Source organism: Aspergillus eucalypticola (genome assembly GCF_003184535.1).
Source record: "Aspergillus eucalypticola CBS 122712 chromosome Unknown BO83scaffold_18, whole genome shotgun sequence".
Lineage (NCBI taxonomy): Eukaryota > Fungi > Ascomycota > Eurotiomycetes > Eurotiales > Aspergillaceae > Aspergillus > Aspergillus eucalypticola.
In genome coordinates, this window is record NW_020290292.1 from 114,527 (window position 1) to 136,246 (window position 21,720).

At 52.8% G+C, this 21,720-nt stretch overlaps 11 protein-coding genes across 11 annotated transcripts; 4 read left to right on the forward strand and 7 right to left on the reverse strand.

Moving 5' to 3' along the window:
- Positions 1 to 171: 171 nt before the first annotated feature.
- BO83DRAFT_379781 (pyridoxal 5'-phosphate synthase subunit PdxS) lies at positions 172 to 1,670 on the reverse strand. Its single transcript, XM_025531587.1, has 3 exons — positions 1,407 to 1,670; positions 1,155 to 1,337; positions 172 to 1,088 (listed from the first exon to the last, which is right to left on the reverse strand). Exons 1-3 carry the CDS (start codon positions 1,521 to 1,523, stop codon positions 459 to 461), a joined length of 930 nt encoding a protein of 309 aa, XP_025386340.1. The 5' UTR covers positions 1,524 to 1,670; the 3' UTR covers positions 172 to 458.
- Positions 1,671 to 2,397: 727 nt separating this feature from the next.
- On the forward strand, positions 2,398 to 3,410 carry BO83DRAFT_379782 (uncharacterized protein). The gene is made up of 2 exons (XM_025531588.1): positions 2,398 to 2,941; positions 3,022 to 3,410. The coding sequence occupies exons 1-2, from the start codon at positions 2,564 to 2,566 to the stop codon at positions 3,172 to 3,174; spliced, it is 531 nt and encodes a 176-aa protein (XP_025386341.1). The 5' UTR covers positions 2,398 to 2,563; the 3' UTR covers positions 3,175 to 3,410.
- Positions 2,982 to 5,428, reverse strand: BO83DRAFT_448195 (origin recognition complex subunit 2; the record flags this gene model as incomplete). Its single annotated transcript, XM_025536672.1, has 3 exons — positions 2,982 to 5,103; positions 5,187 to 5,284; positions 5,391 to 5,428. 3 exons carry the CDS (start codon positions 5,426 to 5,428, stop codon positions 3,407 to 3,409), a joined length of 1,833 nt encoding a protein of 610 aa, XP_025386342.1. The 3' UTR covers positions 2,982 to 3,406.
- Positions 5,429 to 5,829: 401 nt separating this feature from the next.
- On the forward strand, positions 5,830 to 7,263 carry BO83DRAFT_316661 (bifunctional ornithine acetyltransferase/N-acetylglutamate synthase; the record flags this gene model as incomplete). The annotated part of the gene is made up of 2 exons (XM_025527671.1): positions 5,830 to 6,281; positions 6,345 to 7,263. 2 exons carry the CDS (start codon positions 5,830 to 5,832, stop codon positions 7,261 to 7,263), a joined length of 1,371 nt encoding a protein of 456 aa, XP_025386343.1.
- A 167-nt stretch (positions 7,264 to 7,430) lies between these two features.
- Positions 7,431 to 9,593, reverse strand: BO83DRAFT_364073 (translocon subunit SEC61). The gene is made up of 5 exons (XM_025529599.1): positions 9,396 to 9,593; positions 9,206 to 9,306; positions 8,980 to 9,147; positions 7,835 to 8,910; positions 7,431 to 7,778 (listed from the first exon to the last, which is right to left on the reverse strand). The coding sequence occupies exons 1-5, from the start codon at positions 9,403 to 9,405 to the stop codon at positions 7,697 to 7,699; spliced, it is 1,437 nt and encodes a 478-aa protein (XP_025386344.1). The 5' UTR covers positions 9,406 to 9,593; the 3' UTR covers positions 7,431 to 7,696.
- A 174-nt stretch (positions 9,594 to 9,767) lies between these two features.
- Positions 9,768 to 11,744, reverse strand: BO83DRAFT_67284 (uncharacterized protein). The gene has a single exon (XM_025537526.1). The coding sequence runs from the start codon at positions 11,493 to 11,495 to the stop codon at positions 9,945 to 9,947; it is 1,551 nt and encodes a 516-aa protein (XP_025386345.1). The 5' UTR covers positions 11,496 to 11,744; the 3' UTR covers positions 9,768 to 9,944.
- A 229-nt stretch (positions 11,745 to 11,973) lies between these two features.
- Positions 11,974 to 12,945, reverse strand: BO83DRAFT_379785 (uncharacterized protein). The gene is made up of 2 exons (XM_025531589.1): positions 12,717 to 12,945; positions 11,974 to 12,664 (listed from the first exon to the last, which is right to left on the reverse strand). The coding sequence occupies exon 2, from the start codon at positions 12,549 to 12,551 to the stop codon at positions 12,312 to 12,314; it is 240 nt and encodes a 79-aa protein (XP_025386346.1). The 5' UTR covers positions 12,552 to 12,664; positions 12,717 to 12,945; the 3' UTR covers positions 11,974 to 12,311.
- Positions 12,946 to 13,229: 284 nt separating this feature from the next.
- Positions 13,230 to 14,752, forward strand: BO83DRAFT_341131 (putative cyclin). Its single transcript, XM_025528614.1, has 2 exons — positions 13,230 to 13,759; positions 13,827 to 14,752. Exons 1-2 carry the CDS (start codon positions 13,499 to 13,501, stop codon positions 14,466 to 14,468), a joined length of 903 nt encoding a protein of 300 aa, XP_025386347.1. The 5' UTR covers positions 13,230 to 13,498; the 3' UTR covers positions 14,469 to 14,752.
- Positions 14,753 to 15,046: 294 nt separating this feature from the next.
- Positions 15,047 to 16,566, forward strand: BO83DRAFT_438705 (ATG3/ATG10 family protein). The gene is made up of 2 exons (XM_025536118.1): positions 15,047 to 15,746; positions 15,872 to 16,566. The coding sequence occupies exons 1-2, from the start codon at positions 15,223 to 15,225 to the stop codon at positions 16,431 to 16,433; spliced, it is 1,086 nt and encodes a 361-aa protein (XP_025386348.1). The 5' UTR covers positions 15,047 to 15,222; the 3' UTR covers positions 16,434 to 16,566.
- A 605-nt stretch (positions 16,567 to 17,171) lies between these two features.
- BO83DRAFT_438706 (putative cell wall protein) lies at positions 17,172 to 18,557 on the reverse strand. The gene is made up of 2 exons (XM_025536119.1): positions 18,270 to 18,557; positions 17,172 to 18,207 (listed from the first exon to the last, which is right to left on the reverse strand). Exons 1-2 carry the CDS (start codon positions 18,351 to 18,353, stop codon positions 17,245 to 17,247), a joined length of 1,047 nt encoding a protein of 348 aa, XP_025386349.1. The 5' UTR covers positions 18,354 to 18,557; the 3' UTR covers positions 17,172 to 17,244.
- Positions 18,558 to 19,022: 465 nt separating this feature from the next.
- BO83DRAFT_67349 (uncharacterized protein) lies at positions 19,023 to 20,597 on the reverse strand. Its single transcript, XM_025537527.1, has one exon. It carries the CDS (start codon positions 20,415 to 20,417, stop codon positions 19,128 to 19,130), a length of 1,290 nt encoding a protein of 429 aa, XP_025386350.1. The 5' UTR covers positions 20,418 to 20,597; the 3' UTR covers positions 19,023 to 19,127.
- Between the last annotated feature and the right edge of the window lie 1,123 nt (positions 20,598 to 21,720).

Here is a 21,720-nt window from a genome sequence, read left to right on the forward strand (position 1 = left end):
CATCGGCGGATCGGCGGCAAGCCGAGGGCGCCTTCCGGCCCGCCGCTAGCCTGGAAAACGGAGTTGAGCTGGTGCTCCGGTCCCTTCCATTGGTATAGGTATGATTGTTTATAGGTATGGGAGATCATTATATCAGAGGCAATATTTTTGGAAAGATGTGTGAGATTACTGGCTAGCTATAGTTAGGTCAGACGATCAAGCTACTATGGAACGTTGAAGTGTGCCAAGGAACCCGAGGTTAAGAAAGTCTAAATGAGAAAAAAAAAAAGAAAAAGCCCGTCTAACCACCGCATTTCTATTACTCAAAGGATAGTAGATCATGTGCTCATGGCTCATATCAACAATGTACTAAGACAAATCGCCTTGACGGCAGCAAATGCAACACAAGTGTACAAAAACACAGTAGACCAGCTTTTCCAACGCCCGCGATGAAAATAAGTCTCTAGAATGCTTCTCGCTTACCATCCCCGCTTGGCCAGCTTGTCGGCCTCGGACATCTGCGCCACGTTGATGCCCACCATGGCCTCACCCAGACCCTCGCTCACCTCGGCGAGAACCTTAGGGTCGCGGAAGTGAGTGACGGCCTGCACGATGGCCTTGGCGCGTGCCTTCGCATCGCCGGACTTGAAGATACCGGAACCAACAAACACACCATCGCAGCCCAGCTGCATCATGAGCGCCGCATCGGCAGGGGTAGCAACGCCACCGGCAGCGAAGTTCACCACGGGCAGACGGCCCTTCTCGGCCGTCTCACGAAGCAACTCGTAGGGAACCTCCAGCTGGCGGGCAAACTGGCGCAGCTCGGGCTCGTAGTCGGCAGAGGACTGGTAGATAGCACGGGCACGGGCGATGTCCGAGCTGACCTGGCGCATGTGCTTGACAGCTTCCACGACGTCTCCAGTACCGGCCTCACCCTTGGTGCGGATCATGGCAGCACCCTCCGAGATACGGCGAAGGGCCTCACCCAAGTTACGGCAGCCACAGACGAAGGGAACCTTGAAGTTGTGCTTGGTGACGTGGTAGACGTCGTCGGCGGGGGTCAGGACTTCCGACTCGTCAATGTAGTCGACGCCAATGGCTTCGAGAATCTGGTGGACGGTGTGTCAGTTTGTGGCGAAACGGACAGCCATGAAGAAGAGTTAATTGTAGCTTACCTGGCACTCAACGAAGTGTCCAATACGGGCCTTGGCCATAACGGGGATGGTAACGGCCTTCTGGATCTCCTTGATCATGCCGGGATCGGACATGCGAGCCACGCCACCCGTTGCTCTAATGTCGGCGGGGACACGCTCGAGGGCCATGACAGCGGCGGCACCGGCCTCTTCAGCAATGCGAGCCTGTTGACAAATTGAATGTTAGCAACGACTGACACCAATTGAGCTTAAGGATCCTATGTAGAGGCATACCTGTTCCGCGTTGACAACATCCATGATCACGCCACCCTTCAACATCTGGGCCAAACCGGCCTTCAGAGTGAAGGTGTTGGCAGTGCCGTTGGAATCGCCATTCTGCTGGGAAGACATTATGAAGGGGAAGAAGGTTCAATGGGATGAAGACCAAAAGTATGTACGAGAAGAGAAGTCCAGAAGGAATGAAAGCACCCTAGGGAATGGAGAGGACGTGAGTAAGAGGATGTCGAGAGAAAGAAAAGCAGGAGTGAGTCAACGGCCGACGAGGAACAACTACTAAGTACTCCGTACTGAACTATCAGTAACGCCGCCCGTTCGCCTCCGCGGAGACGGGGTCCAGCATCTGGACCAACCAGTGCCGGTTCCTGCTTTCTACCCCTCGATTTTTTCCCCGCGGCGGCCGACTTTTTCCTGCCGTCGTTCGCAGGGCGGCCGTGGCGACCAATCACTGCCCGTCCGTCCCTCCTTTGCTGCCTATAGAGTTGGTCACGTGATACATAGTCTGGTAGATTTCCCGCGGTTTTCCACCTTGGCGTATCGTAATGCTGGTCACGTCTGGTCATGCAGGTCGTGTGTATGGTCACACCCGTCTTTCCCGTCAACTACTAGTAGTATTATCCCAATGCCTCAGGCATTAGAACTAACTCCGGTCCTTGTCTCCAATCACCTTCCTATCCGAGGCATGCTTGCTTGATTGCTTCATCTCCTCATTCTCATACTAGCACTGGTGCGCACCTCAACACCTTCTCTCCGTCCACAGCCATTGACTGCAAAAGTTATCATATCTCTACTTCCTATCTCGCACGAGCATCTCCTGCTTCTCTTAGTACAATACACCCTCCCTTCACAAACATCTCCTACCACAAATTACCCAGAACAGGGTATCTATCTACCTCTCAGACTAACCCCCGTGACGTCACCGTACGCATACCGAGGGCGCAACTCCAGAACAGCTGAGAACCATAACCATAATAACCACAACCTGCAGCGCCCTTCCAGGCTCCCTCTCATTCCATCTCATCCCTATAATCCATTCCTCCAAACCCATCCCATTACCGACAACCAGAACGCCAATAACCACTCAATTGCCTCACCATCCCCCTCTCCCAAACAAGCCCCCTCCTATCCTATCCACCGCAACCACAATCGTCGCAATGGCCTTCCTCCTCAGCCGCACAACAACCACCCTCCTAGGCACCGGCCTCGGTGTCGGCCTTTCCCTCTCCCTCCACCCACTTTCCCCCTTCCGCGCACCCCCAATGCAATGCCAATACACCGCTCCCTACTACCGCCCCGAATCCCAAATCTCCCCGGACTCCGGTTGGGCCATGGACTCCCAGGACCCGTTGCTGCGCAAACAAGGCACCACCAGAAATTCGAATTATAATACTGCTGGTGGCGGGATCCTGACGGCCTCGAACATGCGCCAGGTCAGTCTGGGCAGCGTGCTGGGGTTGGTTGTTGGTGTGGGGTTGAGGGCGTTTTCGAGAGTGTTGGTGGTGCTTTTGGGGATGGGGATTGTTGCTGTTGAGGTGGGTTGATTGATCATTCCTTATCTCCCTTTGCTGTATTTGGTTTTGGGTTGGTGATGTGTGTACTGATATCAATGTAGTGGGCCGCGGCGAGAGGATATAATTTGCTTCCGGTCAACACGGTGCAGAAGTACTTCAAGCGGGTGGATCTGCAAAAGACGGTGTCGCACCATATTCCCTTCAAGATTAGTTTCGGGGCTACGATGGGGTTGGCTGCGTTTGCGCAGTTCTAGGCAGACTATGTTGAGATGTGCGATATGATCTGTTATGGTGGTATCGTATCTCGAAGATCTATGTATCTTGTCTAGCGGATGAATAAACACTGGGCTTACTACGCCCCAAATGCTGCAATAAGTATTCTGTGTTATACAGGGTATCATGGATTTATGCCATGCCGTGCAAGGCGCTATACTAGCCTATCTTATACTATACTATCTATCAATCTATCATCCTGTCAGTCAACATTCAACTCAATACCAAATCTTCCAAGACACCCTCCATCTCGTCACGCGCCAATGGGACTCCCAGGATCTCCATCCCACTCGTATCCATCCGCGAAGTAATCATCTGATGATCATGAAACTCCTTCAACAGCGTCCGGAACATCATCTCCGATGAGGCAATGAACTCTTCCGCCGCCTTTTGATACAGCATTCGAAACTCAATGCCCGTTTCCTCTCCTCGGCCGTTGCTGCCATCCCCTCCTCCATTACCCCCACCATCCATGTCATCATCCGACATGTGTCCCTCATCTGCCATGGATAGCAGCTCCGTGAGAAGTAACCGATAGAGATTCCTCGCATTCTCAGGCAGACTCTTCAACACGAACTCTACACCCTCCTTACCACCGACACGACGGCCCTTTCTTCCCAGCAGAGTGCTGACCTCCTCAACGACATCAAACTCGGTATCAAACGGCGCAAAGGTTGTACAGTCGTGGAAGACGAAGTTGAACTGGTCACGCAGGCTGAGATCCCACATCAGTAACAAATTCGGGGTATCCGCCGTCGCGAGAAGATGGATTTTCGGCGTAGCGGCTAAACGGGCAAGGAGGGCTTGGTTCGCTGCTCTCCGGAGGGCAGGCGCATCGATGGAGTTGATGAGAACGGTAATTGGTTTCTGGGAGGGTCGGGACTTGAGGACGGACTGAAGCAATTCGAGGACTTCTTGGGGCTGAGAGCCCATTTTGGAAGGAATATCGGCACCCAGGACGGCGGTGACGATCGTGGCGAAGATGGAACGGATGGACATGTTGGGCGTGTGTCCATTCACAATGACTACGGAGCCTGAGGCGGAACTGCTGTGGTGACGGTGGTAGAGCCAATCTGCGAATTCTTGGAGAAGGCGGCGCTTGGAGCCGTAGCCGTACAGGCAGATATTGAAGCCTTGGTCGAATTCGAAGTCCCACTGGGGAAAGGACCGGCAATGGAGGTCGAGAAGGAATGATTTCTCTTGTTTGTATGGGTCTGCGTATTGTGACATCCGTTCGAAGTACTCCTCGTGCGTTAAGAGGTTTACTTTGCCTAGATTGTTGTTCGATGTACGGGGTGGTCCGGCGCGGTTTTGGAAAAAGTATCGCTCATGAGCTGGGAGTTCTCCTTCCGGGGTGGGAGAACGCTTGTTCTTTGCGCCCTTTGGTCGTCCTGCACGACGCTTGGGTGTTGGTGCTCCTTCTGTTGCACCATTCGCGGCGGGTTGAGTAGACTCCTCCTCGATGGATTCTAATAAACCTTTTCCTGTCGCCGATGCATTGCTGGGAGCCTTGTTGGTATCATCTTGTAGAATTTCCTCCGCAAGACGGTCAGCGCCGTCCCAGATGTCTTCGTCATCCTGTTCGAGGAGAAGCCGAGCGCTCTTCTTCTTAGCGGACCGGTCGGCACGGGCTTTCGACGGAGTTGCAACAGTAGACTTTTTCGTGGGCGTTGAGAATAGATTCTTCGCTTTAGCCTTCTGAGTTGGCGTCTTCAACCCCGAAGCTTTAAGAGCAGCTGGGGTGTTATCGGTCGTGGGCTTTTGAGGTGTTGATTTCACTCGTTTCGTAGGGGTGGTGGTAGCTTCAGGGGTTCGTTCACGTTCACCGTTGGTGTTCCCATTTACGGTGCCATTGGTGGCCGTAGTCCTCTGCCTCTTGGGCGTAGAGATCGGGAGTTGGTCATCGGATTCTGGATGCTTGCGTTTCATTTTAGTCAATGGGTCCGGGGGAGGAAATCGAAGCAGCTTCGGGGGAATGGCGGAGAGCAAATACCATCTGGGGCACAACAAAGCTCTTCTGGAGGTCCAGAAGAGGCGACGAGCACAACAGAGGACGCGAGGGATGAGCGCGCTTGCTGGGAATGCTGATCGCTGATAGATCTGGTCGGCTTCCTCGTGGCTACTTTTTTGCCCTGCGATGGGCGCGTCTGGAACGCGCAGCAAATCAATCAATCAATCAATCAAAGGCAGGCCCGACGGTTTCTCCGATTCCGCGATATCGGAGCGGCATTTCATCGCCGCGAATCGCATCACTTCACCTTTCCTGTTTCCGGTGCTTTGCGCTTGTTCTGTTATTGTATCTTCCATTGAGACTGCTCACTTGGTTTGTCTGGCAGTGGTCTACACGTCCACTTTGCCTGATCGAATTAGTTGCGGTCGTTAGGCCCCTGACAAGTCGAGCGAGTCAATTCGGTGAGTCATTTATCTACTTCAACTTATCTCCGATCCTCTCTCCTGCAGGTATATATACCCAAGGACACTCTTGCAGCCCTGGAGAAGGCATCCACACCCATTGGATTTCTCCAATATAAATTCCCTCAATTGCAGGGAGCAGTTTTACTAACATCTGCTCATCTGCCCCCCAGGAAAAAGGAATCCCAATGGCTTTGCCTACCAACTCGGCGGCCACTACCACCATGGCTACCTTCGCCCGCATGGTGAAGGGCCAGGTGCGTTACTACTCTGCGCCCTTGGATATGGCCATTCCCGCCTCCAAGCAGAAGTATATCCCTGCCTCCGGTACCTACCCTAAGGGTTTCTCCGTCTCCGGAACCCACGTTGGCGTGAAGGCATCCAACACCAGGTTCCCGGACCTGGCCCTCATCTCCTCCGAGACGCCCTGCTCCGCCGCCGCCGTCTTCACCACCAACAAGTTCCAGGCCGCCCCGGTCCAAGCAAGCAAGAACACTCTGAAGACCACCCAAGGCGAAGGCATCCGGTCCGTGGTAATCAACTCGGGCTGCGCCAACGCCGTGACAGGTAAAGGCGGCCTCGAGGATGCCGTGAGCATGGGCAGCAAGGTAGACGAGTGCAATGGCCTCGCCCAGCCCAGCACTCTCGTCATGAGCACCGGTGTCATCGGTCAACGGTAACGACCCCTCCCCATTCTCCCATCGTCACCTCATCACTAACAATCCCATCCTCACAACAGCCTCCCCATCTCCAAGATCCTCAACAAAATCCCCACTGCGCACTCGACCCTATCCTCCACCCACGACGCCTGGCTCACAACCGCCCGCGCCATCTGCACAACAGACACCTTCCCCAAGCTCCTCTCCCAGACCTTCACTCTCCCCTCGTCCCCGGACCGCACGTACCGCCTCGCCGGAATGACCAAAGGTGCCGGCATGATCCACCCGAACATGGCCACGCTCCTGGGAGTCCTCTGCACCGACGCGCCCATTGCCCCCTCGGCTCTCCAGCCGCTCCTCAAGCACGCCGTATCCCGGTCCTTCAACTCCATCTCCGTCGACGGCGACACCAGCACCAACGACACCATCGCCATCCTGGCCAACGGCGCTGCCGGCGGCGCACCCATCACCTCGACCTCGTCCGCAGACTACACGGCCATGCAGAACGTCCTGACCTCCTTCGCGCAATCCCTCTCGCAGCTCGTCGTCCGGGACGGCGAAGGCGCCACCAAATTCGTCACGGTCCGTGTGCAAAACTCCCCCGACTACGAGTCCGCCCGACTGATCGCATCGACGATCGCGCGGTCCCCTCTCGTCAAGACTGCTTTGTATGGAAAGGACGCGAACTGGGGCCGGATCCTGTGCGCGATTGGCTACACGCAGGGCGTTGCGGAGGGTACGGTGGTGCCGGAACGGACTAGTGTTAGCTTCAAGCCTGTGGATGGCAGTGCGGAGCTGAAGTTGTTGGTGAACGGCGAGCCGGAGCAGGTGGATGAGGATCGCGCGTCGGTTATTCTGCAAGAGGAAGATTTGGAGATTGTGGTTGACCTTGGAGGTGGTGAGAAGGGTGAGAAGGGTCTTGGTGGAGAGGAGGCGGTTTATTGGTTCTGTGACTTCAGTCACGAGTATGTGACTATTAATGGTGATTACCGGACTTAGGTGAGTGTCAGTAAAAAAAGTGAATACCGATGTTGCAGTGTAAGTGGTACTGCAGTTGATTGTGTATAAGTGTGGTTTCGGTATATACCCGCAATTGTTACCTTAGTTATAGATCTGCATCAGACACCATCCCCTTGCAGTTGAAGTAAAAAGGTACCCGAGATGGTCAAGCCAATTAAGTTAATTTTAGATCTTTTGTCAATATGGTTACAAACCAGGTAGGTGCTATGTACAGCTGTGGCGTGGACGTATCTTCGTAGAGAAGATCTTCCCCTCCTGCAAATTGTTAAAAACTAGCCATACATCCATCAAGAACTAAATAATCCAGATCCCAGCCACAACAGCACTCTACCCGAGAAGAAACAGAAAGTTGCACGAACAAACATAAGCCCTCAAACTTCTTCTCATGCTTTCATCAAAAAAAGGGGCCTTATTAGTTACCCGGAACAAGGCCCTTGAGGCCCGATCCAATGTCGCCCTCACGGGCGGCAATTTCGAAGTATCCGTATATAATTCTAAGGACAAAGGTTAGTATTCATGCAAAAGAATCGAGACAAGAGTGAAGACTTACGTAACGGCAAGGAGGATACCGGTACCGCTGCCAAGAGCACCAAGGAGGTCAGAAGCGACGGACAGGGCACCAATGCAAGCACCACCGAAAGCAGCGGCAGTAGGAATGACACGCTTGAGCTCCTTGTACATGCTCTGCTCACGGTGACCAGCCATCACGAGACCCTGGTCCTTGAGCTGCTTAGCAACGTCACGGGGAGCAGAGCCGGAAACCTCGATCCAGGTCTTGGAGAAGAGAGCGCAAGCGACCAGCATGAAGGTAATGTACACGGCGGTGTGGATGGGGTCAAGAAGGGCCTCCTTGAAGTTCAGGGGAGGAGACATGTAGTAGGCAATGCCGGAAGCGGCGTGGAGCTGGGCAGAACCCTCGCGAGGCTCCCAAACACCGAGAAGCTTGACAAGGAGGTTGTCAGAGAAGCGAGAGTACAGCATCTGACTGATGAGGAAGATGTTGGAGCACAGAGCAGACTGAAGCATGATGGGCATGTTGGAAGTGTAGAACAGGCGGACAGGGTAGGAACCACGCATGCCACGCTGGCGGGAGGACTTGACGGGGATCTCGACACGGAAGCCCTGGAGGTAGATCACAGCGGCGAAAACGAGGAGAGTGGCCAGCAAGTTCATGATGTTGGGGAGGTTCTGGCGGTAGAAAGCCTCACGAAGAGCGCGCTGCTTGTCGGACCAGGTCAACAGAAGGTGGAAGAGGGCAATAATGGCACCCTCGAACTCGGGACCACGGCCAGTGTTGATGGTCGTGGGGGAGAAAGCCTTCCAGACGATCGACTCGCAGATGTTGGTCGCGATGAACAGAGAAATACCGCTACCAAGACCATAGCCCTTCTGGAGAAGCTCATCCAGCAGGATGACAACCAAGCCAGCAACGACCAGCTGAACAATCAGGAGGACACAGATACCGGCACCAAGGTCACTGGGCTGGCCGTAAAGACCAGTGAGGACGTAGACGCAGGCCTGACCGAAGGACAGGATGATAGCGAAGAGCTTCTGAGCGGTCTGATACAGTTCACGGTCGGTCTTGAGGTCCAGGTTGACATCGATGAGGTGGGTACCAGCGAGGAGCTATCAGAAAAGCCACATGTTAGCCAATGCCCAATTCCGTGTTCAACTTGCAAATTCCCCATTACATACCTGGAAAACCATGCCGGAGGAGATGATGGGGGTGATACCCAATTCCATCAGGGTACCCCGGTTACTGGCCAACATCATACGGAGCCAGTACAGAGGGTCGGAGGTGTCAGAGGAGACAATTCCGTACAAGGGCATCTGACTCATGACCAGGAAGATCAGGAGAGTCAACTGCAGAAACATTCCATTAGCTTAGAAGCTCTTGTCGAGCTGGACAAGTATCACGTACCCCCGTCCACATCAACTTCTGGTTGAAGGGAACCTTGGTTTCCGGGGCGGCCACCTCCGGGAGGAGGGGCGTGAAAGGCTTGATGAGATCGAGAAACCGGACTAGAATTGAGTATCAGCATTTGCTGACCCATTGAGGTAAAAGATAGAACGCTGTCGCGAAAAGGGCAGCGATCGCGTGCAAGACTCACGTCCGCTCATTGTGACTGTTGCACCTCCCAGAGCTGCAGGATTACTCGAATAAAAGGGGAGGGAAAGAAAGAAAGAAAAGCTGGAGGCGAGAACCAGCTGAAGGAATGGAGGGGAATTACAAAAGGAGAAGGAGAAGAAGAGAAGACGACGGGAAGAGAGAGAGAGGATGGAGGAGGAGAAAGGGAGGAAGCGATGAGGTCGACGGGGATTGCGGGTGCGATCCAGAGTCGCCTCGCTGGCCACTTTGCGCCCACCCAGCCACGCTAACCCGTTGAGGCCACTTGGTCGCTTTCCTCCGCCCCTACAAGAATTATAACGTTCACGATGCAGCACTATGAGCTGGAAACGACCAATGATCTGTTTGTATGGTAGGGTATTCGACAATTCTAACAAAAATAGTAAAAAAGTATCTCTCTCAAAAAGTACTCTGTCTAGGTATCTCAAGGTATCACTGTATAACGGTCATATTCGCCGTTTCCTCCCAATCAAGGCCGTGGTTTTCTGGTATCCGTACGCTTCGGTCAACGTAGAGCAAGCATACCAAGCTGTCAGGGCCCAACAAGACACAGACAATCATCAATCACGTTCTCCAACTCCCCGAGTCGCTCCTTCAGTCCTTTGTTCTCTTCCTTCAAGATCCCCATGACGCTCCAGGCTTCCGAGGAAGGAACCCCATGACAGATGTTACATTTGGAGCTGTTGGTCCACGAGCTGGCGATGCTCCTCGGTGTCAGCCCTTTTATAACCCGATCATAAGTAGATGGACGCGCAGGTGTCGGTGCTGGTGCAGGAGTTGGCGCTGGTTTGAGCTCTTTCTGGCTCTGTTGTGCAGGAGCAGCTGTACTGGGAGTAGACAAGGTGATCTGCGAGATATTGGGAGATGGCGCGACCGTCGACGCTGGAGACTCGAGCACTTCGCGGCGGGAGAAGACACTCTCTGCAAGGCTCTCATCTCCTGAATCGAAGCCGGAGTCGCTTGTAAATGTACCATTGCTGGCGCGTTTGAGGCTCCGCTTGGGGGTCTGAAGTTCAGCCCCCAGGTCAGAGGTACTCTCGTCGTCGCTAGACCGAACCAGCGTGATGCTGCGCAGGCGTGCCTCTTCCTCTCGGCGACGTAATTGCCGCTCATGCTCCAGCTCTTCTGCCATGGCCTTCATGGCTTTTTCTTGTTGGATGACTTTCTCGGCCATGCCATCTAACTGGATCTTGAGGTTCCCGATGCGTGTCCGAGTGACCTCCAGCTCCTCTTGCTTTTCATTCTTGTCGGCCAGAGCTTCATGCAAGGCGAATGTCCTCTGTTTGTATGCAGCCTGTAGCCGCCTGAGTACAGTATCTGCGTTTTGTCTCAGGGCGTCAAAGGCTTCCCGACCTTCTAGATTACTGAATCCAGTCGGGAATAAAGCGGCGTTGATATCGAGGTTCAAGAACTCGTCCTGGGCAGGTTCGGGCAGCTCCGGTCTGCTCTCCCCCTGTCTCTTTAATCCGAAGAACGAGAAGGGACTTGATGATGTAACCTGTTTCAGAGGCGACGGCGCAGTCATCCGCTTCTGAGTTCGGCTTGTCAGGCCCGTTGGGACGTTGGGCGACCCGTAGAATTCGCGACTGGCGCGCTTCTCCATATCGTCTGTGGCGGCGGAGTCCTGCTCTTCTGACTGATACACTACTCCTAGGTTGACCGGTTCCGACTTTCCTTGAAACCAGCCCGACAAGCGCTTTGCGCCTTCTTCGAGTCTCTTTCTGGCAGTACTCTCAACTGGTGGGTTCGAGGGAGTAGTGCCGGAGTCCAAGTCTTCGTAGGTTTTGGGTTGATCGGAGAAGAGCTTCCTGGACGGCAGAGGGGCTTGCCGCGGGATAATCTCGGTGTTCGCCCGACGGTGAGAGGGGTGTGAAGGATATTGTTTCGGCGGTAGTGGGGATAACGCATCCGAGCTCGGTGCTAAAGAAGTTACAGGGGTATTCTGGTGGGCAGGTTGATTGTCGGCGTAAGGCTGACAAGTCTCTTCGATTTCGGTCGATGCGACCGCTGTCGAGGACACTTTCGCAGTATTGCTACTCGCAGGCGTGGCTGTAGTTGACGGGTGCTCGGGGTCGCGGAGCATTGTTGAGGTCGAAGGTGACTGGACGGTAGGTGGGAAGGGATGGGGCTAGGAATGACGAAGGGTCGCGGTCGGTCGCACCACTTGGACACGGACTGGAATGCCACGTCGATTCGTCGTCCAATACAATGCACGGTCACGTATGCCGCGGTCGCTCGTCTGCGAGGAAGCAAAAGGGGGGGGGAAGAGAGGGGAGGAGAAAGACGGAAATGAGTAGCTCCCGAAGCTGTCCCTCTAGATCTTCTCTTCTTTGCTGGATTGCGGGGCGATAAACAAGGAATTGATAGAGGATCAAGCGTAAAAACGGTTTAGCAATGGGCCGAAAGTCGACGGTGTATACGTTATGGACAATAGCCTAAGTGGAAACAGGACGCGATTGTAACAGATGTTCTTCAGGTTGATGAACTCGACCGCCAAGCGATAAGTGATCAGACGGCGTACCCGCACGTGCCCCTGTCAGCGACGAGTGCTGAGGATCCTGCACGATCTATCTAGGAGTGGATGGAGCGATCTTGGAGAATTCAGAGCCGGACTGTCTTAGTTGGTGTTCAGAATGTTCGATATGTGGTCAACAATCTGACGAGGAATCGCGATGGATCCTTTAGGTCAAGGAACCACGAAATATCGCGAGGTTGGGTATGTATTCTTAGAAGTCATGCTCCGCCAAACAGCAAAAAGCCGGTGGCTGAACAACCTTCTCTTTGCTCCACCACGAGGCCCTGCGCTAGATGAGTGGTGGATGAAGCGGGTGGTTACATGGCCTTTGAGTGATATTGTGCTGTCATGATCTTTTATTAGGCACAAATTCGCCCCATTCTCTCAGCTCCCCTGAACCGGGCAAGCAATGACTCCAGACGGCGCATGAATACCTTTCCATGACCCGACGACGTCATTTGGAGTACTGGCAGAGGCAATGGTCTCCTTGACGACTGGATAGTGGCATATACCATTGACGCCACGTCCTACGCAGTGACCAAAACGGTGATGCCCCTTTTCCGCTGTCATTGCTAGACAGACCCCGGGGTGCTTAGAGTCTGGACTCTTGGGGTCCCGTTTCATGCGGTTTAGTTCGCAGACGATCCTCTCCTCCGTGAGATTAAGCAATCTCGGGGTTAAGCAATCATTTGCGGAGGATAAGGGGGACACAGCAATATCCACTGTGTTCAATCATTGTCAGTACTCCATCCTTCAACCCGACTGGATGAATGAGTCTAATTTTTGAAGAGCAGGCCTCAAGGACGTCTGGCATGTACGGCTCGGAAATATGTACGTAGTCGGCTTTATACCGTGGAACCTGCGAGGCATAGATAGTTGTTAATGTGGGCTGCGTGCACTCGAGCTGCAGCGATGCATCGTTTCTGGTTTACGAGGCATGGTTGCCTAAGGCTTGTGGGGTCACATGCTCTCGTCTCTATCAACTGATTATTTCATTGTCTAGTATGCTGATATGGAGGGTATGAAGTATACTATACGCATAGTACATCAAAGTCTACTTAGTAGGATTAGAAATAACTGAAGCGTCTGCTCATCTGGCACTTCTATTAGTACTTCCACTGCTGTACTAGTAAGTAACTTCCGGTATATATTTCCAGATAGTAGGCGCTAGTATATTGTAGTAGTATACATGTCAACCCCCTGGTCTACACCTCCTGAAAACAGTAGTCATCATCATGGATCACTAAGCTCTGATTGCAATATATCATGATACTACAAACAAATTACTTCATAATGTCCATTGTGGGCTAGTACTAAGACTCTGAACCTGAGGAAGCCATGTCGATGTTGATCACTCCCACTTAACCGGGCGGTGAGCCTCAAATCGCCGCAGCTTTGCAGGAACAACAGTCAAGACCAAGCTTATGGATCGAAGCAACAAGATCCTTTTTGCAAAAATTAGCCAACTGCACATCAAGGACCAAAGGGCTTTCCTTTTATCGTGTTCATAATTGTGATCACCCTCCGTGCAAATTCCTATACGAATTCCCCGGCATTCCCACACCAGCGACATGGCAAGCTCGGCCGCAAGCGGGTTGAAGTACCTTTCCAATGCGCTAGCAACACCAGAGCAGCTAACAAATTCATCATCATCTATCGACGGTGTGCCTGTTGATCTAGAAGCATCTGTCCGATTTGCGGGCGCGCAGCTCACACAAACAGCGGGGGTTCTGTTACGATTGTCGCAAGACATCATCGCGCAGGCCATTGTGACATTTACCCGGTTCTGGATAGGCTCAGAAGGTGGCAGTCTACGAATATACTCGGTGAAGGTATTCAGAGTCGCTATTTTCTCTTTGAACGAAGTAGCAAAGTTACTGATAGATCATTTTCTCCTAGGATGTATCCGCCGCAGCACTGTACATGACTGCCAAGTTATCCTTCCAACCCACCTCTCCCCGCTCGGTGCTAAACGTCTACGCTTTTCTCCTGTCGAAAGATGCGTCGCCATTGTGGTTCATAAACCCCAAGGGGTCGCCAGACAAGGCAATGCCAGAAACCTATCACCTTACGGAAGGCGATTATCACGCACAGCGACTGGTTCTGCTGCGCATCGAGTCGATCATTCTGCGCACGTTGGGATTCAATACGCATGTGGCTCTCCCTCATACTATCGCCTTGACCTACCTCCAGACCCTTGGCGTTCCATCCTCCGCCGTTGCTCACAGAGTATTCGAGCATCTCAACTCAGCATTGCTGTCGCCGCAGTTGTTATACGTCACGCACCAACCGAACGCCCTTGCCGTTGCTTCGATCTACCTCGCATCTCGGGAAGTGGGGGTCAAGCTTGTCGATGGCGACTGGTGGGAAGTATTCGACGTTGACCGGGAGGACCTCGGATTCGTGGTGGTGGCCATGAGAAGCATGGAGGGATTTGCGCGGGCGGAAATGGAAAAGTGGAAGGGGCGAGGAATACCCATGACGGTGGACGAGCTGGAGGGTGAGATAGAACATAGGAGAATGATGGAAGAGGGTGAGTGAGGGCTACACAGCATGCAAGTCAAATCTATCATGCGGGCGCAGCTTGCTTGAGGAAGATCTCAGTTACAGGCTACATATGTTCCAGAACCAGCATCTGGAACAAGAAAGGGCCATGCTGGATCCGATATGATCAGATATCGGAGATAGCGGCCAGCCTTCCCGAGGACCCGTGGGCGCAGAAACCCCCGCCACTCAAGTGACAGGGCCTCTTTTCCTTCGGAGGATGCCATAGCCAGTTATACTTCCAGGTCCTTTAAATGGCACAAGAAGGGACGGACCTACGTAATGATTTGCGGGTAAAACCGAGCCCGTCCCCTCTGCAAGTTCGCAATCACCTACCAGAACACTGAGTAAACCAGATGAATAAAGAAAAGTCCAGTGACTGGCAAGCCACATGGTTAGCGAAGTAGTATGATCTCTGGGAAGACAGTGTCCCAGTCCAGTAAACCCATCTAAAAGTGTGTTGCTTTTGGTGGATGACGGAGCCTCAGCCACCTGATGTACCCCGCGTGCATCGTCCAGGGACTCCGATAAGTTCGTCACCGCCACAGCCAAATCTCATTCCCTCCATCCCCATCATTCCCTCTCTCCTCTTTAAATCTTCCGGTAGATAAGCTTCCTTCCCCTCCATTTCATTTTTATATCATCTCCTGACCTCATTTTGACCAACTCTACCAACAGTCCTTTTAATTCACCCAAGAAAGAAACGAAATACCAACCAGACAGACAAGCAAGCAAGCAAACAACTAAAGCAATGAACATCCTCCACTCCACCCTCTCCACCTGGCGAGACCGTCTCGCCCCCGTCTCCCGCACCTCAACCTTCCGAACAACCGGCCAGATCACCCCCGAAGAGTTTGTCCTCGCAGGCGACTACCTAGTCTACAAGTTCCCCTCCTGGTCCTGGGCCGATGCCGCAACCCCCGCAAAGCGTGTCTCCTACCTCCCGCCCGGAAAGCAGTTCCTGGTCACCCGCGGCGTGCCATGTCACCGACGGCTAAACGACAACTTCGCCGGGGACGCAGGTCACGAAGACGAGATCGTCCGGGGCATGCTAGCGGGTGAGGGGGACAACGATGACGATGGTTGGTTGCGGACGGGAGGCGGCGATAACGCAGCAACGTCATCATCTGCTCGGATCGGAGATGTACGGACGGTCGACGAGGCCGGGAATATGGGCGAGGTAGAGGAACCAGAGGAGGATGAGATTCCGGATATGGAAGATGAGGATGATGATGAAGAGGCGATTATTCGGGAACCGGTGACGGGGACGACGCAGTAAGTTGATCCATCCATCCCTTCCAGCTCTGACTGTTGCTATCTATACACCCTCCTTCCCTCCCTCCGCTATCTGCAACATCAAAGAAAGCATATCAACGAAGCTAACAATTAATCCCAAACAGACCCACCCGCACCTACAACCTCTACATAACCTACGCCAACTTCTACCGCACCCCGCGCCTCTACCTCTCCGGCTACCTCTCAGCATCTGAACCCCTCCCGCCCCAACTAATGATGGAAGACATAGTGGGCGACTACAAAGACAAAACCGTCACCCTCGAAGACTTCCCCTGGTTCGAAGGCAGCGTAAAGATGGCGACCGTGCATCCATGCCGGCACGCCTCCGTGATGAAAACCCTTCTGGATCGCGCCGACGCAGCGCTCAAGATCCGTCGCGATAAGCTCAAGGCCGCGGCCTCGGCGCACGCAGAGCCTGATGCAAAGGTCGCTGCTGGAGCGGGCGGGTTGGAAGGGTTAGTGGATGATGTTAAGGGACTGTCGGTGAGTGAGGGACATGGCGGCCAGGGGCAAGCAGGTGGTGGTGGTGGTGATGAGTGGGAGATGCTGCAGCATGATGAGGAGGATCAGGTTGCCATTCGCGTGGATCAGTATCTCGTTGTGTTTTTGAAGTTTATTGCTAGTGTTACGCCGGGGATTGAGCATGATTTTACAATGGGGGTCTAGATAACTGACTGATCTGAGAGGACCCGTCTCCCTTTCTCCCTCTTTTTTCTCTTTTTTTTTCCGTTATTGGGTTGCTTTTTTTTTTTTTCAATTGATTTGTTCTGTTCTGTTGTTGTTGGTTTCGGGGTTTTCCTTAATACGGGATCATGAGCTTGATTTTACACTTTTATCTTCATCCGCCTTTCTGATTCTGCTTTCATTCTTGTCCCTTATTCTGCTCTATTGGTGGCCCATGCAATATCTCTCCACCCCCGAGGTCCCCATGAACTGGCGCGAGGAGACAATTATTGATGTTTATTTACGAGACATGAATATGATATCACGAGACATTAATGCAAGATACTCTTATTGTCTTTTTCTATATATTCCTATTACACTGAATATCCATGATAATAAGAAAATCAACTGTAAATAAGAATAGTAGTACTAATACAACCCAAAGAACATTACAAGGTTCATATGCTAACCACCCAGTGATTCAGAAAAGAAAAGAAGAAGGGAAGATGAATGAAAGTGAAAGGGAATGAAAGGGGACAAAAACCATCCAGTCAAAATCAACAAGCAATAGACACAACACAGTGTTTCCAATTAAACTAGAATCACTCTGGTAAAGAATTTGTATATCCAAGGGGGAAAAAAAAATAATGGATTTGGGGGAATGGGGGTAGGGAATGAATGGTGGTGATTGACAAAAGGAAACTTTGGGGATGATGGGGCAGGGGCAGGGGCAGGGGCAGGGGCATTCATGAATGAGAGTTATGGATAATAGAGGCAAAGAAAGTGAAGGGGGTGATGGGAACATATGTCAAGCTCACGCAGGGCATTGACAGGTGTATGCAGGCAATGCTGGAGCAGCTGGGGAAGGAGTGGGTATGATCCTGGGCTCGGATGCAGGCTCATGGTCAGGCTGAGGCTGAGGCTGGGGCTGGGGCTCTGGTTGAGGGCTTGGTGTAGGGTTGGGCTGAGGTGCAGGGGTAGGCTCGGGGGCAGGAGATGACTCCGGTTCAGGGGAAGGTCCATGTTCAGCTGGAGGCTCAGGAGACTGCTGCTCAGGCTCAGGCTGTGGCTCAGGCTCCGGTGCTGGGCATTCTTGCACTGGCTCCTCAGGTTCTTCGGTCTCAGCAGGAGGAGCCGGCTCGGAGGGGGTAGACGGAGCTGGGGGTGCTGGAGGAGCAGTGGTAGGGGGAGCAGGAGGAGCAGGAGGAGCAGTAGTTGCAGGAGGAGCAGGAGGAGCAGTAGTTGTAGGAGGAGCAGGGGGAGCAGGAGGAGTAGTAGTTGCAGGAGGAGCAGGAGGAGCAGTGGTTGTAGGAGGAGCAGGGGGAGCAGTGGTTGTAGGGGGAGGAGGAGGGGGTTGGGTAGTGGTGGTAGTTGTAGTAGGAGGGGCAGGAGGGGCAGGAACAGAAGTCTCAATAGGAGGGTTGACTGGCGGAGGTGGAGGGGCCGTTGTGGACTCTGGGATGGTGGTCGTGGAAGTAGTCGAGGGCTTTGGCCGTGGCTCTTCAGATTCTTCATAGTTGTTACTGAAGTAGTTGCCCAAGTTGACGCTGGGACCACCCGGGATGCCGATATTCATTGAGTTCCCTGCGTTGGTGTTGCTGGACTCACTTGAGCCCTCCTCGTCATCCATGTCGCCGCCACGGTCTTCGCGATATGCGTTCGAGGCGAACTGGCCAGAGTTGTAGGATGGGCCATCAGGGATAGAGAAGCCCATGTTAGAACCGGACTGGGTGTTGGTATTGAAGTGGTGGCTCTGTCTTCGCACAACGGCTCCATCCTGCAGTATGTGTTAGCTTCGCTGATGTTTGGGCTTGAATGCAAGATTGAGGTCTAACATACTCGAGCAGCGACAGGTGCAGACAGGACGGGAGCGACAGCCAGCACGAGGCATAGCAGTGCCGGAAGGCTCTTGAGGTTGTACATTGTAGAAGGGAAAGAATGTGACGTAATTATCAAGAGAAGGAAACTATGGGAGTTGAAGGAGCGAATAACCAAGTTAGAGACAGACAGGGCTGGAATGAGCTCTGAAAGAATGAACGCTGTGATCTGCAGCGGATGAATGCTCTGATGAGAAGAATGTCAGCATGAGATTTTGGCCTTCTTATACCAAAAGACAGACACTCCGTCCATTGCGGTATACAAGGGTTCCAAGACCCTATCTAGGACATGATCCCTCAGCATAGGGCCAGCCGAAGGGCCATGCAAGGCCCACGAGACAATGGCGCCGATAGTCACGGTGACCTCATGGCGAGGAGAGAACCTAGCCACTCTCCAGGAGATAGCCCCTCCGAAGGGTGACATCCCTGTAGCAGTTATTGAAGTAGTGTCGAGGTTAAAAGGGAACTGGGATGATAAGATAGGGAGGGATGGGGGCTTGACCGGGTCGGGGGCGGACGCAAGGAGAGCAGAGCCTGTTCGACCAGATGTACACAATACTGCGAAAAACCAAAATCAAAGAAAACCCCTGTTCTCAGAAAGTCTCCCGTAGCTTTAATATTTACACATAAGTGTCCGATGCATATGCAAAGACATAAGTTCCGTCATATTCGTCAGTCATGGTATCCGTCCAAAAAGATAATGGCCCATCCCGTAATCTGGGGTCCATCGTAACCAAAGTCCAAATGTGGCTATGAGCTTATGAGGTTTAACATCCACAACAAAATATCTGCGACCGCACGGTAATCCTTCCCTCCTACCCTACACCTTCCCACAGTCCGAATTTCCAAAAGCCGTACCAAAGTTCGTCGTATTCTTGAACCTTAATTCGGGCTCATCACCCTGACTGGGGGGCTCGACTTCAGCCTGTTTCTGATCAGTGCTTCGGGGATAGCCAAGGGCCTGCTTGACCTGGTCCAGAAGCTTCTGATCAAGCTCCTTCAGAAACTCACTATCATGCTCTTCCTCATTCAGCAAGGTAAGTGGCCCCTTCAGGGCAGGGTCATCCGCCAAATCCCCAAAGTACGAGTCGGAGTTTTCTGCAGGTTGCCGAGGCGCTTCCGAAGCGAGGGGTTCCTCCTCGTTCGTGGTCTCCTGGGGTGACGGCTGCTCCGTGTCGACGTCCCGATCGATCCTAGCCATGGGTGTGTGACCGGCGTTCCTGGTCAGGTTAAACTCTGGGGGCCCAAGTTCAGACAGTTTCAGTTTGAGGCTGTTGCGGTGCTCAGCAGAGGGTCTGGAAGAAAGTGATGGAGAGCCCTCGAGGGATGGTGGCGATGGTGGCGTAATTACTCGAGCGACAATTTCTGGCGGCAAAGCCGAGGACTTGAGCGTGATCCCGTCAAGTTTGCTATCAAGCCTCTCAATTGGGACTGGCACGCATGTGCTCGAGGTCAAGTCAGTCGCACGGGACTTAGGTGAAAGGGCAGCGTCCAAGGATGGCGCAGAGACCGATGGATTGCCTCCTTGCTCCGGAAATAGGAGACCTGAGAAGTCTGTCTTCTCGGCGTTAGGGAATACCCTCGTGGGTTTGCTTCCAGGGCTAGAGCCTTCCCACACTTGGGTACTTGTCGGGTGAGAAGAATCAGTATGTTCTGCCGAAAATGGGTGACTGAATTGGCTGTGAAATGCAGATGATAATGATACATGATGTTGAAAAGTGCCGGTCGGGAGCGCGACTGTACTAGTAGCGGCGGTCCCTGTGGATCCCCTACCCTTGAGCAGCGACTCTAATTCAGAGATCCTCTGGTTTAGTAACGCACGCTCATTCTCCCATAGATGGCGTTCCTCGTTGAATAGCTTCCTCTCATGCTCGAAGTTTGCCCGCTGGCGATCGAGGAGCGACCGCACTTGACTTAGGTATTCGGCGCTTACAACCGAATAACTGGCTGCTTCTATATCTGGGCCGCCAGTATAGTTTGGCCTCGAGTCGAGATGAGTGTCCGGTACTGACTGTGTTCGACGGACGGGAGTTGGTGTAGGCGAAAAGCGAACCTCCTTGTAGAGGCTCCCACGACCATTGGGGGACTTTGTAGCGGTTGCTGGCTTCATTATGGAAACTATTGGAGTTGCTGAGAGACTCCCGGGGCAGTTTGGGTCGGGTGGATTCCCTTCATAAAGAGACGAGAAGATGAGAGAGAAAAAAGAGGGAGAGAGGGGTAAGGGGAGGGCGAAAGGAGCGAACAATTGGCGAAAAAAGTCACAACGTGAATGAATTTAGTTCGGTACTAGCTAAAACATCAGCCGAGCTAGATACAGCAGCATCACAGTGATGATCGCGCGTGGAGCGACTGAATGTCATTTAAACAGCGGTAGGAGAGTAGAGGGAGGGACAAGTAAGAACCGGGGAACCACACCGACCGGGTAACCTACCAGTGGCAAATAAGATGGGGGGAACGGTGGGGGAGCTTAGTTAACTACTTAGTTGTCCGGAGTGGGCAATCGAGCGTTGATAAGCCACCGGTGCCTGAAGCAGAGTTTCAATCCGCAGGGCGAGCAGCTTCGTGCGTCGTGGACCAAAGACGTGTTGTTGCTGGTAGCAGCCTGCGACCACAAGAGAATGGACAAGTGGACGATGCGCTTGACTGCAGACTGCGGCGCGAAAGGCACACAGCATTTATCAGGTGGCGGGAGAGCCTATGAGCAACAAGCCTGCAGGATGAAGAGATTAATTATTATGCCAATCTTCTCTCAAACCGACTGAGGCGAGAATTGATGACAGGATGGGAAGAAGATCCACCCAAATGCGGGGAGGACCCAAAAGAAAAAAAGGAATCAATAGAAAGGATATTACTACTCACTACTAACACTTATTACTCGATATACCAGGAGATCAAAGTGCTCAGTGGTTCGATATCAGACGTGGGGGGGTTAATAGCAGGCTGATATCTTCCAGGACCAGACAGGGAAGGAAACCAGGGTAGGGAAACAAAACAGGAGGGCACAGAAGAAAGGGAACAATAAGAGAAAAAAGAGAAAGTAGAAAGGCAGTTAAGAAGAAAAAGAAGCAGCGTGGGATTGAAATGTAATTTGGCTGCTTTCTTCAACCACCAAAAGGAACTTGAGGCCGACGATCACGAGGCAGACCATGACGTTATTGCTTGGATGCTCAACAGAAGCAACAGTCACTCCTTTCTTTCCCTGGGGTTTCATCTCCATATTCGGCTCATTTCTTCTTCATTCCCCCAGCCTTCACATCAAGTAGTAGTCAGGTCTTCTTCCTCTTCTTCTTCGTCCTCCCCCTCCTTCTAGGCTATGATTTCATGGTCCAGGCGGGTCACTGAATCCCCATCATCTGGTACGTCCAGCAGACGGACCGATCTGAAGCTAACCCACTACACTAACCGTGCGGGCG